The sequence below is a fragment of the Parasteatoda tepidariorum genome, chromosome 3 (assembly GCF_982258835.1).
Source record: "Parasteatoda tepidariorum strain Cologne lab strain chromosome 3, Ptep-v5.0, whole genome shotgun sequence".
Lineage (NCBI taxonomy): Eukaryota > Metazoa > Arthropoda > Arachnida > Araneae > Theridiidae > Parasteatoda > Parasteatoda tepidariorum.
Window position 1 is genome coordinate 75254957 of NC_141757.1, and position 12984 is coordinate 75267940.

General features: G+C 26.9%; 1 protein-coding gene across 2 annotated transcripts in view; it reads left to right on the forward strand.

Annotated features, from left to right (window-relative positions):
* LOC107448739 (1-phosphatidylinositol 4,5-bisphosphate phosphodiesterase classes I and II) overlaps positions 1 to 10293 on the forward strand; it is a 54673-nt gene extending 44380 nt beyond the window's left edge. Inside the window, exons 31-35 of one of the 2 annotated variants that reach the window (XR_015432608.1) lie at positions 1223 to 1318; positions 2595 to 2652; positions 2764 to 2850; positions 7014 to 7208; positions 9468 to 10293. Coding sequence is in view for 1 of the 2 variants with exons in the window: in XM_087159611.1 (XP_087015737.1) it covers positions 1223 to 1318; positions 2595 to 2652; positions 2764 to 2850; positions 7014 to 7133 (361 nt within the window). In the remaining variant the exon portion in view is untranslated. The remainder of the gene's footprint in view (positions 1 to 1222; positions 1319 to 2594; positions 2653 to 2763; positions 2851 to 7013; positions 7209 to 9467) is intronic. The other variant, XM_087159611.1, reaches the window with a different exon arrangement.
* The last annotated feature ends 2691 nt before the right edge of the window (positions 10294 to 12984 follow it).

A 12984-nucleotide genomic window follows, 5' to 3' on the forward strand; every position in this document is an offset into this window, starting at 1 on the left:
TTTGTTGGGAACGAATTCTGTCACCCCCCAGCCTCTATTATTTGGGTTTTCTCATTTCAAAATATTTTTTGCTCACCAGCTTTTTGCAAGTGATCTAGAACAAGATAATCATACATCCATAACTATTTCGATTCATAAGTGGCTGAATACTACATAGCTGGTCTGTTGTTATTTATGCCAAAATACTAGCCCTGCCTTAATTCTCATGATGAATACGTCTTAAAATAGTTTAAAATGTATAGAATTTTCTGTAATAAAATATAAATGAAAACAAATAGCTAATCTTTTCTTTAGTTATTTTATTTATTAGTAAGTTATTGTAAGTCAGGATGCGTAGTGTTTTTTGAAGGTGTTTATTTTGTTTTTTAAAAGCCCTTAAAGGTGCTTTTTTTCATTGGGTGTTTTTAAAAAGTGCTTAATTTTCCCTTTTTCGAAATGAGATTTTTCCTTAACCATGTTGATTTTCGCTTTGAATTATGCAAAAAGACACATTTTACGTTGTTCTATTCAAGGTTCTCACAATTGATTGGACCCCAATTTATTTCGGCGTATTGTCAGTCCGTAGCGTATGAAAACGCCATTCGTTTTGTATGATTCAAAATTTCATGATTTTTGACAATTGTCAAAAACAATGCCAAAATTTTTTTATATTTTTGACATGATGGTTAAAACAAAATAAAACCGTCAATTGTCAAAAACTTTCCATCCCTGCCTAATTATGATATTTTTTTAAAGGGCTTAAAAATATTTTTTGAGTACTTGAAAAGTGCTTAAAAGGTGCTTATTTTTTGTTGAATAATTTGGCTAATCAGGATTGAATTATATAATTTACTCAATATTTTTTTGTACTTATATTTTTAGTATATTGCTTGATCTGCTAAGGGTTTTGATAGTTAGCTACTTATTTTATGTATTGCTTAATAAATTTTTTCGTGATAATTTTATGACATTTCAAAAACAAAAAATTTAGAGACTAAACCAAACATTTCATTAAATTTAATGCCCAACACAGAGCAAATGCATGACACCAAAATGAAGCAGTTATTATATTAAATGTTTGGACTGGAAAAAATATAATAGTTTATACATCAAAGGATTTCATGATCTATTTACACTTATAGCAGATAGCTGTTTAAGACTAATATAAAATTGCAGAATATTTCATCAATTAATGCCTGTTGTCTAGTATTTAAATTTATTCTCATATTTTCTATTATTATAGGGAAGTTGCAGAATTAATGAAAAGGTTAGAAGTGCAGAATAAGGAAGAAATGAAGGAACTTAGTAAAAAACACAAGGACAAGAATGAACTAGCTAGGTATATACGTTATATTTAATTTATAATTAAATTTTGATGTTTGTTTTCTAGTTTTCTTTTTCTTCATAAAAATGTTTGATGAAAAACAAAAACTTTTTTGAGAATTATTCAATAGGACACTATATATATATATATATATATATATATATATATATATATATATATATATATATATATATATATATATATATATATATATATATATATATATATATATATATAATATATAAATATATATTTTTTTTATATGTATATTATTATTTTTTTAAAGGTGTTATTTTTATTAGATTGGTCCAAATAATGATTCATAACTTGAAGAATTCTAAAAAATTTCTTCAAACATGTTAGGAAATATAAATTTTTGTTGAGTAATTCTGCAGAAGTAATTAATTCTATACATTTTTCTCTATTTATATATTTATTTTTTACGATTTACTTTTTTTATTATTTAAACTTATGAAAACCAAAAAATTATCTAAGCATAAATTACACAGTAACAAAGATATTTATCAAATTTAAAAAGCAAACAAAGGCATAATGCCAAACTATATTTTCATATAATATTAATTACAGAATTGGTATATTTTGACAGAAAAAAATGCATTGAAATTTTAGAATAATGCTAGCCATATTTTCTTTATTCTAATTAGGTGTTGAAAGATACTGCTGAGGAGAATAAACATTCAACATCAATTTGGGAATATTAAATAAATATGATTAAAATCATACCTAGAATTTTACTTTTCCATATTGAGTTAGTACTGTCAGAAGAAAAATGACCTGTTCGTATAGTAAAAATATTAAAAACAGTATACTAACTTTTAACTATACTTGAGCAATTATTTGTAATTAATTATAGCTTAATGAACTGGAAATTGTTAATTATAATTTTAGAGCAAAGAAAATTTTGACTCAAAATTTCTGAGTATGCCTGTATACATGACATAATGTCTAACTTGTAAATTGCGTGAATACAAATAGTATGAGATTCATAAATTTTGAAAATTCTTATACTTATGTTGTGTTACAGATATACGATTTTGTAAAATCAGCATACTAAAAACTTTGTTAAAATTTTGAAAAAAACTTATAAAACTTTAAACTTACTAAAATTTCACACCTATAGAAAGGTTTTATTTATAATGTTTGTAATGTTGCTGTACTTTATTATTACCAACCATTACCATATTGTTACCACTTGTATTTTTGATTTTGGGTCAGTTTTTTTTTTTTTTTTTTTTTTTTTTTTGGTAAAATTTTACATGTTGTGTTTTAGGATAAAAAGAGAATCCCATCAGAAATTAATTGAACAAGCTGTAGCTGAGAGACAGAGGGTACGAAAAACTTATTTCTCTTCATTTATTTATTTTTTAACTCGGATCCTTTTTTTTTTCAATTTTAGTTCTACAATTAACTATTTTAAAATTATTTTTGCTAATTTTTAGTTCAGCAGTTTACTTGACAAAAGAAAGAATGAACTAGAAAGGCAGCATATAGAAATCCGAAAGCAACTGGAAGATGAAAAGAACTCTGTATGTTTATTTAGTTCTATATAAGCTTCACCTAAATTGTTAATTTAAGCTCCATTGTCTGTCTCCATTGTCTTAAGCTTAATTTAAATATGTAACATTTTAATTTTCTTATAAACTGGTATTCATTTATAGTATTCTTTTCCTTTATAGATAGTATAAACTAACCAGTGGAGAAACACTTAAGCGTAACTTGTTTTTTTAAAAAAAATCATAATAATTTCAAAATTTGTAATTTAGTAAAATGACAGTGTCAGCATATTTGTTATTAAATGCAAATTATGTAAAAAAAATTTATAGGGAACTAACATAATATTGTTTTAAGTTTTTGGTGGTACAAATAATAAGTAGTAAGATAGCCAAGTGAAGGAACAGTTTTTACCAGTGAATGAACACAAAATTTTCCAGCTAATGAACACTTAATTTTGTGAATTTTTAATGCTCTTTATGAATTTGTATAAGCCATACAAATGTCTACAAGCAAGACTTTTCTTTGAATTTAAACATATAACCACAATTAACGTGGAAAATGCTAAAAAAAATTTCCAGTCATAAAATGGAAAGTAAAGTGTGATTGAATAAAAAAAAATGTTTTTCATTTTCTTTCTCATAATTTGATAGTCGATTCTGAATTACGAATGTTTACTTGATGATGATTTTTTTAAATTTATTATTATTATAATATCACTTTTTTGTTTACTCTTTTTCCTCTTATTTTTTGAAACTTTTCTTTCTTAAGTATTTTTTCTTTCTTTCTTCTCTCTCAACTTCTGTTCAGCTCTTTCAGTCTCTTTAAATGTTAGCCATTTTTCAAAAGTTAATGCAAAAGGTAATTTATTTCTTTTTCTGTTTATTTCTTTAACCTTTCTCTTTTTTCCCAATATTTGGCCAATGTAAATGGTTCTTCCAAATTTCTTCTGATTTTAAAGTGCCATTTCTCATTGGATAATAAACGGGGGAAAGAAGTTTCAAAAATTGAGAAAGATCCACATCTCCGTTGACTTATATCTAGTGGGTCCTCAGCAGTACTTACCTGTTTCTGACTTTGATTACTTGTTACTTGTTTGAATCATTTATTTTTGCAACTAAAAAAGCTACAAGAGGATCTATCTCAAAATCAATTTTCAGGATACATTTCTTATCAATGTTAGTTGTTTCAGCTTCAGTACCAAAGTTTGACTTAACCAAGTGTTCTTTTTACGATACATACTTCTACCATACTGAAAAAAGCACTGGCTATTGGATGTTTGAGAGATTAGATTCCTTGCGTTAAAAATTTACAACATATCTTGAGGAATTTCATTCTCAAGCTTTTGCATTCAAGCATTACTCTTGAAGTATGTTTTTTTTGTTGATAAGCTTTCTTACCCATTAACTCTTTGTGTCTTTTTAGCATGCATTTGTTTTTCAACATTTTCAACATCAAATGAAAAAATATCACATTTCTTAAAAGCATTTTAAATTCTAACTTCATCAATTGATGCCTCAAAAGCTTATTTAAAAATGGGTGAAAAATTCCCTCTATTGTCTTACAACTTTTTTGTTTCAAGATCTAGTGGAGGATTTCGATGAAGCTTTCAAAGCTTAAAATACACCTACATCACAAGGCTAGAGTACATTAGTAGCATTAGGTAGAAAGCTAAATAAGAGAATTTGCTTTTATAAACAAAAAACAGTTTCGAATATGAGTTTATACTCATCTAGTAGAAGCAAAATAGGGAATTTGATAACATTTTCAATTAGCCATAGATAAAGGCAGTTTGCAATATATTCGTAAACTGCTGCTGCGACCATCAATTCTGAATCACTTTTTCCGATGAAATATTTAACAGGAACTGATTCTGCAATATCTCGAGGAATTCTTCGGTAAAGACAAACTACCATTGGAGGTACTTTTTTTTTCACTAGCTGAAGAGTTGGTGAAAACTGTTATTCATTCTTTTTCTTTCCCATGAACTATGGAATATAAAGCCTTATAATTTTTAGGACCGAACTCTTATTTTATTCAACTCTGCATTCAGCTCTTATTTTATCTGCATTGTAGATTCAATCACTTTCTAAAAGGATGTCAGAGCTATTTTCTACTTCAAAGCTTCTCTGAAGTTCTTTAAAGCACTCTCGAATATTAACCTCTGTAAGGAAAGCCTTGCTTTTTGAAATTATCTATGCATTGTTCTGAGTTATTAGTGGATGTCATCTTAAAGTAAGTTTTACACATTTTTCACCTGGACAATTGTCTTTAAATGGATTTTTCCAACCCGTTTCTGCCATAACGTTAAAAACTGTATTAGGATAATTATCGGCGCAAAAGCCAGCAAAGAAATGTTCTCCAAGTTTTTATTATTATTTTTATTTAGTTTTCGATTAACAAACATAGCATATTAAGTTGCCTAACCTATGATGTAACCAACCACCACATTTATTAAGATAAATTATAATTCTTTTCATAAATTTGACCATTAAATTAGCATTTTGGAAAGAAATTATTTTAATTCCTTAATTATTCATACAACTTTTAACAGAATTTTAGGTGCCCTCTATCACAGAATTACTAACTATCTCAGAGTAAGGTTAAATCATATTTCATACATACTGTTCATTCACCAGGAAATCTATTCCCATTGAACAAGCCTGTACCTTTACTGGTTAGAAAATGTTTTTTGTATTTTTAACAGAATTTTGATGTATAATATAACTAAAGGTACTTTAAAATTTTCATCTATTTTTTTTCTATTTTCATTAACATAGAAAAATCCCAGTACATGCTCGCTTGTTCATTCATTAGTTTTTCATTGTTTGGTAATCCAATTAATAAACACCTCCTAATTTCAGAATCTTCTTATGCTATAAAGCATAACTTCAATAAACATTAAGTGTAATTTTAAATTCTCTTTTTCACAGTGAGAAAAATAAAACTTTTACATAAAATTAATTACACTTAAAACACTGACCATATAATTTTGCCAAAGAAACTAGGTGTTAGAGATATCCTAACAAATTTTTCAGCGAAGACTATGTGACCAGGTAATCCAATGCATTGTTAGATGACTTCCTATTGTTAGGTATTAAGCTACTTATTGTTAGGTATTAAGCTTTACCAATCAATCTTACTAAAAAAACTTTTAAAATCTTATTTTTAAAAGATATCTATGAAATGTTCATTCACTTGGGGGTGTTCCTTCTCTGATTGGTTTACTCTAATATTTAGAATGTAAAAGAAAAATAGAGCTAGAAAGTTTTTTTTTTTAATTATGAAATATTGAAAGAAGAAATCTATTTTTAAGTGTATCTTCTAATTTCTGTTTTGCATTCTTTAATAGTATTTTTTTTAGTAAGATAAACTTTTTTTAAATAGAAATTAAGATAATCTTTAGTCGTACTTATTTTTTTAATACAATCAAATTTTATCTCCTTTTATTTATTTATTTAAAAGCTATCATTGTTTTCTTCATTCAAAATATGTTGTTAATGATTTTATTTTGTGATTTACTTTAAGATCTTAATAGCAGAAAGTTTAAGACAATTTTAAAAATGCTCAAAATTTTGGGTTTAAAAAAAAGTTATAGTCAGTTGTGTGTGTAGAACTTATTATTTTTTTTTCTGCCCAAGTCTATTAAAGAGGTACAAAAGTTAATAAATAATGGGAAAATGTGTTATATAAACAGCTTCCTAATGTTATATTTTCTAAAGCTGATGTTCCTAAATTCTCTTAAATGCCATTTAGAGCCTTCTTCCAATAAGTTCTCTGACTAAAAATTTGCTACCATTGCATAATAAAGAAAAGTGACAAAATAAGATGTTATTCTTTTTTTTATTGTTTCAAATTCTTATTAAACTTAAATGTAATTATTTGTTTTAAAAAAGTTGTATCAATAAAGTTCTAAATCATTAAATGTTTTATCAATAAAAGTATACCTTTTATAAAATATTTTTAATCTAAATACATTAAAATTAATATTAACCAAGCTTTTTAGATGTTATTATTCTAAATTTTCACTGATTACACTACTCTATGTTCTAACTTAGTTAATGTTAAAGTTTTCTCTTTAAAAATGGTTATAAATTTACCTTTCAATTATTGTTTATTGTCATTAAAATGTAGTTACAAGTTTCCGTCCAAATTTGTTGATTTGCATGAAAATTTTAAGTATTTTCTTTTGATTCAGGCTCACGAAAGATTGCAGCAAGATTTCCAAGACAAAGTTTCCAGACTATTAATACATACAGAAGAATGTTCTTCGGATTCCAGTCCTGCAATCGAGCCGATTGAAAGGACGACATTATGAAAATTCTTGAAAGGTTCATATCTTTTCTTTCTTGAATTTAGTGTGTGAAAAAGTCATGAGTGTATTATAATATATGTGAGTATGTTTATGAATTTTAAATTTTTTTTAAAATAATGCATGATTAATTTCTCTTGCTAAACAACATGTCTGAAAATTTGAAAAATCATTTTCATAAAAATGGCAAGAGATGGAAACATACATTGTGCTACAAGAATTTGCTGTCATTGTTTTAAAATTACTTGCAAAGCTGTAACAACGTTACTTTTGCACTTACAGGAGCGAAAATAGTTCTAATTAGAATGATAAATTTTAGTATGATTATTAACAATGTAGTGAGGGAGAGCCATGACGGCTCAGGGAATGGAGCGTTCGCCTTCCAATGGGGTGAACTGGGTTCGAATCCCAGCAATGGCTTGTTAATACGAATTCTGCATCTGGCTTGCACCGACCACAGTGTTGATGTGAAATATACTCAGTGGCAGACGGATCATGGGTTAAGAGTCCCCTTGCTGTCAGGCCAACCATGGGAGGTTTTGGTGGGTTTTCTCTCCATGTAGCTGTAATGCGGGTTCTTCCACAAAGGCTAATTTCTCCCAATACTGGAGCTCCCTTGTTTTCTGGATTGAGTTCAAAATTACAAGGTTACAGAGTTGAACATTAGTAGTCCTAAACCCAAATTTGGGTCAGCTGTTCAACGACCGTTATAAATAATAAAATAAAATAGTATTAACAGAGCTGTTGTGGCTCAGGTAATAACGTTCACCTCCCAATGAAGTGAACCAGATTCAAATCTCAGCGATGGCTGGTCGATATCCTCAGTGGTCGACGGATTATGGGGACTTTTAATTTACTGTTTAAAATATTTAAAAGTAGGGGTGGAAAAAAGTTCATTTAATTCTAATTTACACTGTCTTTGCTATCATACAAAAAATATTTTACATCACTACGTTGAGTACACAATGTCACTACATGTATTTTAAGTCATGAAATACCGTCAAACCTGGGTAATATAAAACACTTGGAGACCTAAGTTTTTAATCTTCTTTGTATTGGTAGTGTGTAAAAATTGTATTATTCTTGAAAATAACATAATACACAATACAAAAATTAAAGTATGAACGTTTTTATGCATAACCGTGTAACTTTTTTTTTTTTTTACAAATGTGCTCAAAAATTGCTTATGACTGATAGCAGAAAAAAATTAATTAGTGCATTTGTTGTTCTGGTAAGCATTCAGAATCTAAATTTAACTGAGTTTGAGAATTATAAGAATAATAAGCCAGAAACAAACCTAGTTCTCTAAATTATTGTTTACTTTATTTTTTATGTTTGATTTTCTAGAAATATGCATAAAAATTTATCTAAATTTTTTGTATATTGAATGACAAAGCAAAATCGGTTTATAGTTAAGGAAAGACTTCAGATTTTCCATTAACTCAGTTCAAGAATTAAAAGAATAATATGACAAAAATAACTGTAGCATTTTAAACTCTCCTTTGATGCAAAACTATTAAATTGGTTTCTCTTCTTTGTTTTGACCTATATTTCCAAAAATTAAGTCAATCTGTGTATAAGTCGAAAAGTATGCTTTTTATTTGGAAATTCACCCAAAATTCAAAACTTTTATGTAAGTGGACGTAAAAAAATAAAATAAATAAGGTCTGCTACTCTTGGAAATAAAAATGCACCCCTCCCTCTTCTTGTAGTAATGGTAGATCTAGTAACAATTGCACAGTGGGTAAAAGAATCGTGGACCTTTTCGACATTGTAATTCAATCATTTAAGAAATGTTGCATCAATAACCATATATTTGGGAATGAAAACACAAGTGTAAATGAAAACATTCGAAGTGAGGATGATTAACTACATCCAATCTTCCGATGAATGAACTAAAATTTGCCGAACTTTATGGAGGATCTGATTCTAAAAAGGAATTAATTGGATTCTTAGTGTGTTCTTTTTCTTTTGTTTATGTATTCTCATTCACCTAAACAGATAATAATAAAAAATAATAGTATTCCTTTTTATGTGTTTCTTTTTTAATTGTTACATTTAGATATTCCATTTTTAACTATTATTTTATATATCTTTATGTTTTGTATGTACGTTTCGCGATATTTACTCAGTGTCGCTAATGCTTTCATGCTTAACAAAAAAAGAAGCATTTCTGATGACGGTGTCCTCTTGGAATTTTTCTAAGTTAGTGTATCCGACTTAACTTTTAAAAATTTGCTAACAATTCCCGTTTTATATTCGGAAATATGCAGAGTATGAATATTAAAAAAATGGACTAAATAAACAGCATTTGTATTAACGATTTTTTTTTTTTTGCAGGCAGTGGAGGTGCCAGTATTATTAAGTGAGAGAAGCTCCCTGCCTTGTGGTCTGCCTCAGTCTGATGAATTCCATCCGCCAATGCCAGGGGTCCTCTGGATTTGTGTGATTCTTGCCAACAGAATATATCTGTAACACAAAGCCAGGTGACCAGCACAACCACCGTTATGTAATATAATATATAATATACATATAAATTATACATAACATATGTACACATATTCTTGTCACAGTATTGGTGTTCTTCTCTTCAAAGGTTGTGGTTTTTATCAAGTTCCATTTTTTCTGATTATACTTGCATGACTTCTGCTGACGTCTAGGAGCAGACATAGCATCTGATGGTGAACGTTTTAAGTATTAATAGACTATTTTGATAGTATGGCAATCACATATATGTAGATTATTAAAAAATGTTATTTGCTACACTACCAACTGTAATGAATGCATTTCTTAACGTGGGAAATATGTAACATTGTAAAATAATTAACTTTGTTAAATTACTTGGAGGCTCCGCCCCCTGCTCACAACTCTTGTGATTGCTTCTCATTCATTGTTAATAAAATTTATAATTTTCATGAATTAATATAAATTAAGCCGAAATTATACTTCTTAAAAATAAATTAATTTTATTAAAACAAGACAATATTTTCTAATTTGTTTATAAATTTCTTTTATTTTTAACAAAGATTTTTATAATAATTCTTTTAAGATGTTTTCTTTTTTTTTTCAGACTTGTCTATAAATAATCAATTGCGCAAATTACTTATTTTATTTATGTTGATTGTTACTTACATTAACTTTTATTTGTGTTTGAAACAAATTCAAATTATGTGAGAGGAAAATAAATTAATTGCACACCTAGATTTCATTACATGAATATTTAAATTGATACTATTGGTAACAATTTATTTTTGAACAATTTAGAACAAAGAAAGCATTTTATAAGTTGGTAGCTCTGCATTTATTGTGATATCTACAGTGGTTAGCTGTTTTATTGTCTTCAAGTCTGCAGATCATGCAAGTTGTTCAACATTTTAGATTGTTCCTTTATTGAAAAAAAAGTATTTATTAGATACTGTATTATTTTGTAGACTTATCTTTCATAAGGCTTTGTAATATAGATAAGACTTTAGATTGCCAAATGAAATAGATTTTTTTTTCTACGTTTATGTTTTTATTGAAAGGGAAAAATTGTCTAGTAGTATTAGGGCATGTAGGCTTTTTAGTTATTTTGTTTCTATCTGATTCTATTTTTCTATATTTTAGGGAATTGATCATTCAAATTATTCTACACTGATGTGCAAAAATTAAAATATTTTCATAATCTCGACTTTTTGGTAGTCACTTGCTGTTAAATTTCTGGAAATATTTCAATTTACAACTTTTTGTGTATCTTGAAATATCATGATAAAAGCAATAAACATTTTATTTTAACCTGAAATAAGTTATAACATATATTTTATTCAATAAGGGAAACTCTTTATATTGAACTTTTTTGTAACTAACTGTGTGCCATAAATATTTCAGTGACTAACTTAGATAAATGTTAGCCATTGATTGATTTATTAGCTCAAAGAAATATTCATAAGAATAATAAGTATTCATAAGAAATATTCATAATAATTATTGAAACAATTATATGAATATGAAACAAGTTTTGGACTATCTAATTATATTTTATGTATGAAAAAATTTCCAAGGCACTCAACACTTTAGATTGTGATCTTTTAAAGTATGTCAAATTTTCTGTTATTATCTTAAGGCAAGTGTTCTACTAATTGAGTCTAGATTAGAAACTTCTTTTAATATTGCCAAGTATGTTAGAAATCATGAATTATTTTTAAAATCAATTATTTAAAGAACTAATCTTAAATTGTTGCACTTATGGATGTTAGTCCTCGAGAAGTTTGTAACTCAAGCATAGATAAAAAAAAAAAGTGTACATACTAATTATATTTGAAGAATGATAGTTAGGAATTCTAGTTTTGTGTTTGTTAAAAAATAAATAAAATTGGTTGATCAATTAAATGAACAATATGAGAAAAGAATGTCATAGTCTATTGTATGTAAAATTATATTGAAAATTTATTATAAGAAATTTTTATTACACTTACCTTATTCTATATCAATCAGTAATTGAAACATATTTAAAGAAATAATCTAGTTGAGACATTCAAAAACAGGTTTTAGTCATCTTCTAATAAAAAACTATTACTAAATTTCATAGACATTAATGTCGTTTTTATATATAAATTAATTCCTCCCTTAAATTCATAAAAAAAATTAACTTAATTTCTAACCTTTTTGCTGATGAAACTAAACAAATAAAAATGAAACTGATCGCATTTAGTTATTTATTTATTCTACTATTATTTACTCTTTGATAACTTGTTCTTTTCAATATTCAAATAATAGTAATAAACTTTTTGTGCATTTGATGACTAATATTATAATTAGTAAATAATTTTAAAAGATTTTGAAATTTTTAATTTTCTAAATGTGTAAAATTTTATACAGTGGTACCCCGATTTAATGATAACCATCTGACTAGTGTTAAAGATGCAGGAAGTGAATTAAACATATGTAAAGCCGGGGTAAAAATAGAATCCAAGTATATTTTTCCAAAATTGACATTTATGAGATGAACTGTTAAAAAAAGTTACAATTTTTTATTGTTCTTTGATTTTAGATATAATTTCAACAATATCCTTTTCAGCAATTGCTATAGTTTGCAAATTTGCTTTTTGGTAGATTTTAGCAAATGAATATTGTGTCAGAGTTTTTATTCTTTGAAACTCTCTTTTTTGGTTGTGTTTATATCCTCTGATACTTTTATTATCATCAGGACTAGGCATTAATTCAGATATTGAAGGAAATGAAAAGTAATGGGAAGCATGATATGCACGTCATCAATTTCTTCCGCCAAAAATTTTATTCTGAAAAACTGATGTTCCAGGTGAATTTGGAGAGGCCTGCTTTATTAAGCTGATTTGTAATATTTATAATATATATATTTGGAAATTGTAACTTTACATATAGGCAGTTTTCACAGACTAACAGAAAATGACACAGAAAGCGGGATGACGTACTAAACAGACACCTTAAAACCCGGGGTTCCACTGTACTTGATAGTCTAAAGTTACTTAGTTTTTCACACTTGATGGTTTAAATCCTGATTAACGAAAAAACAAACAAACATTTGTAACTGTCAAAAGCTATAAATTCCTCATTCTCATAATAATGTCTTACTTTTGCAATTTTTAAATTCATTTACTATCATTTCATAATTACACTTTCATTGAATGATTAAAATTATGTGTATTTCTAAAACTTAAATTTTAATTTTGAACAAAATACTATGAGATCCTTTTCTCTTTCATGTTGTTGTGCCAATTCAGAAATAGATTTTACTCAAGGTTGGCAATTTTATAACAGAAATATCTTTCTAAAGAATACTAATTTATTTTAAATAGAAGATTATAATATATCTGACTCTTTATAATAACTGTACTAAACA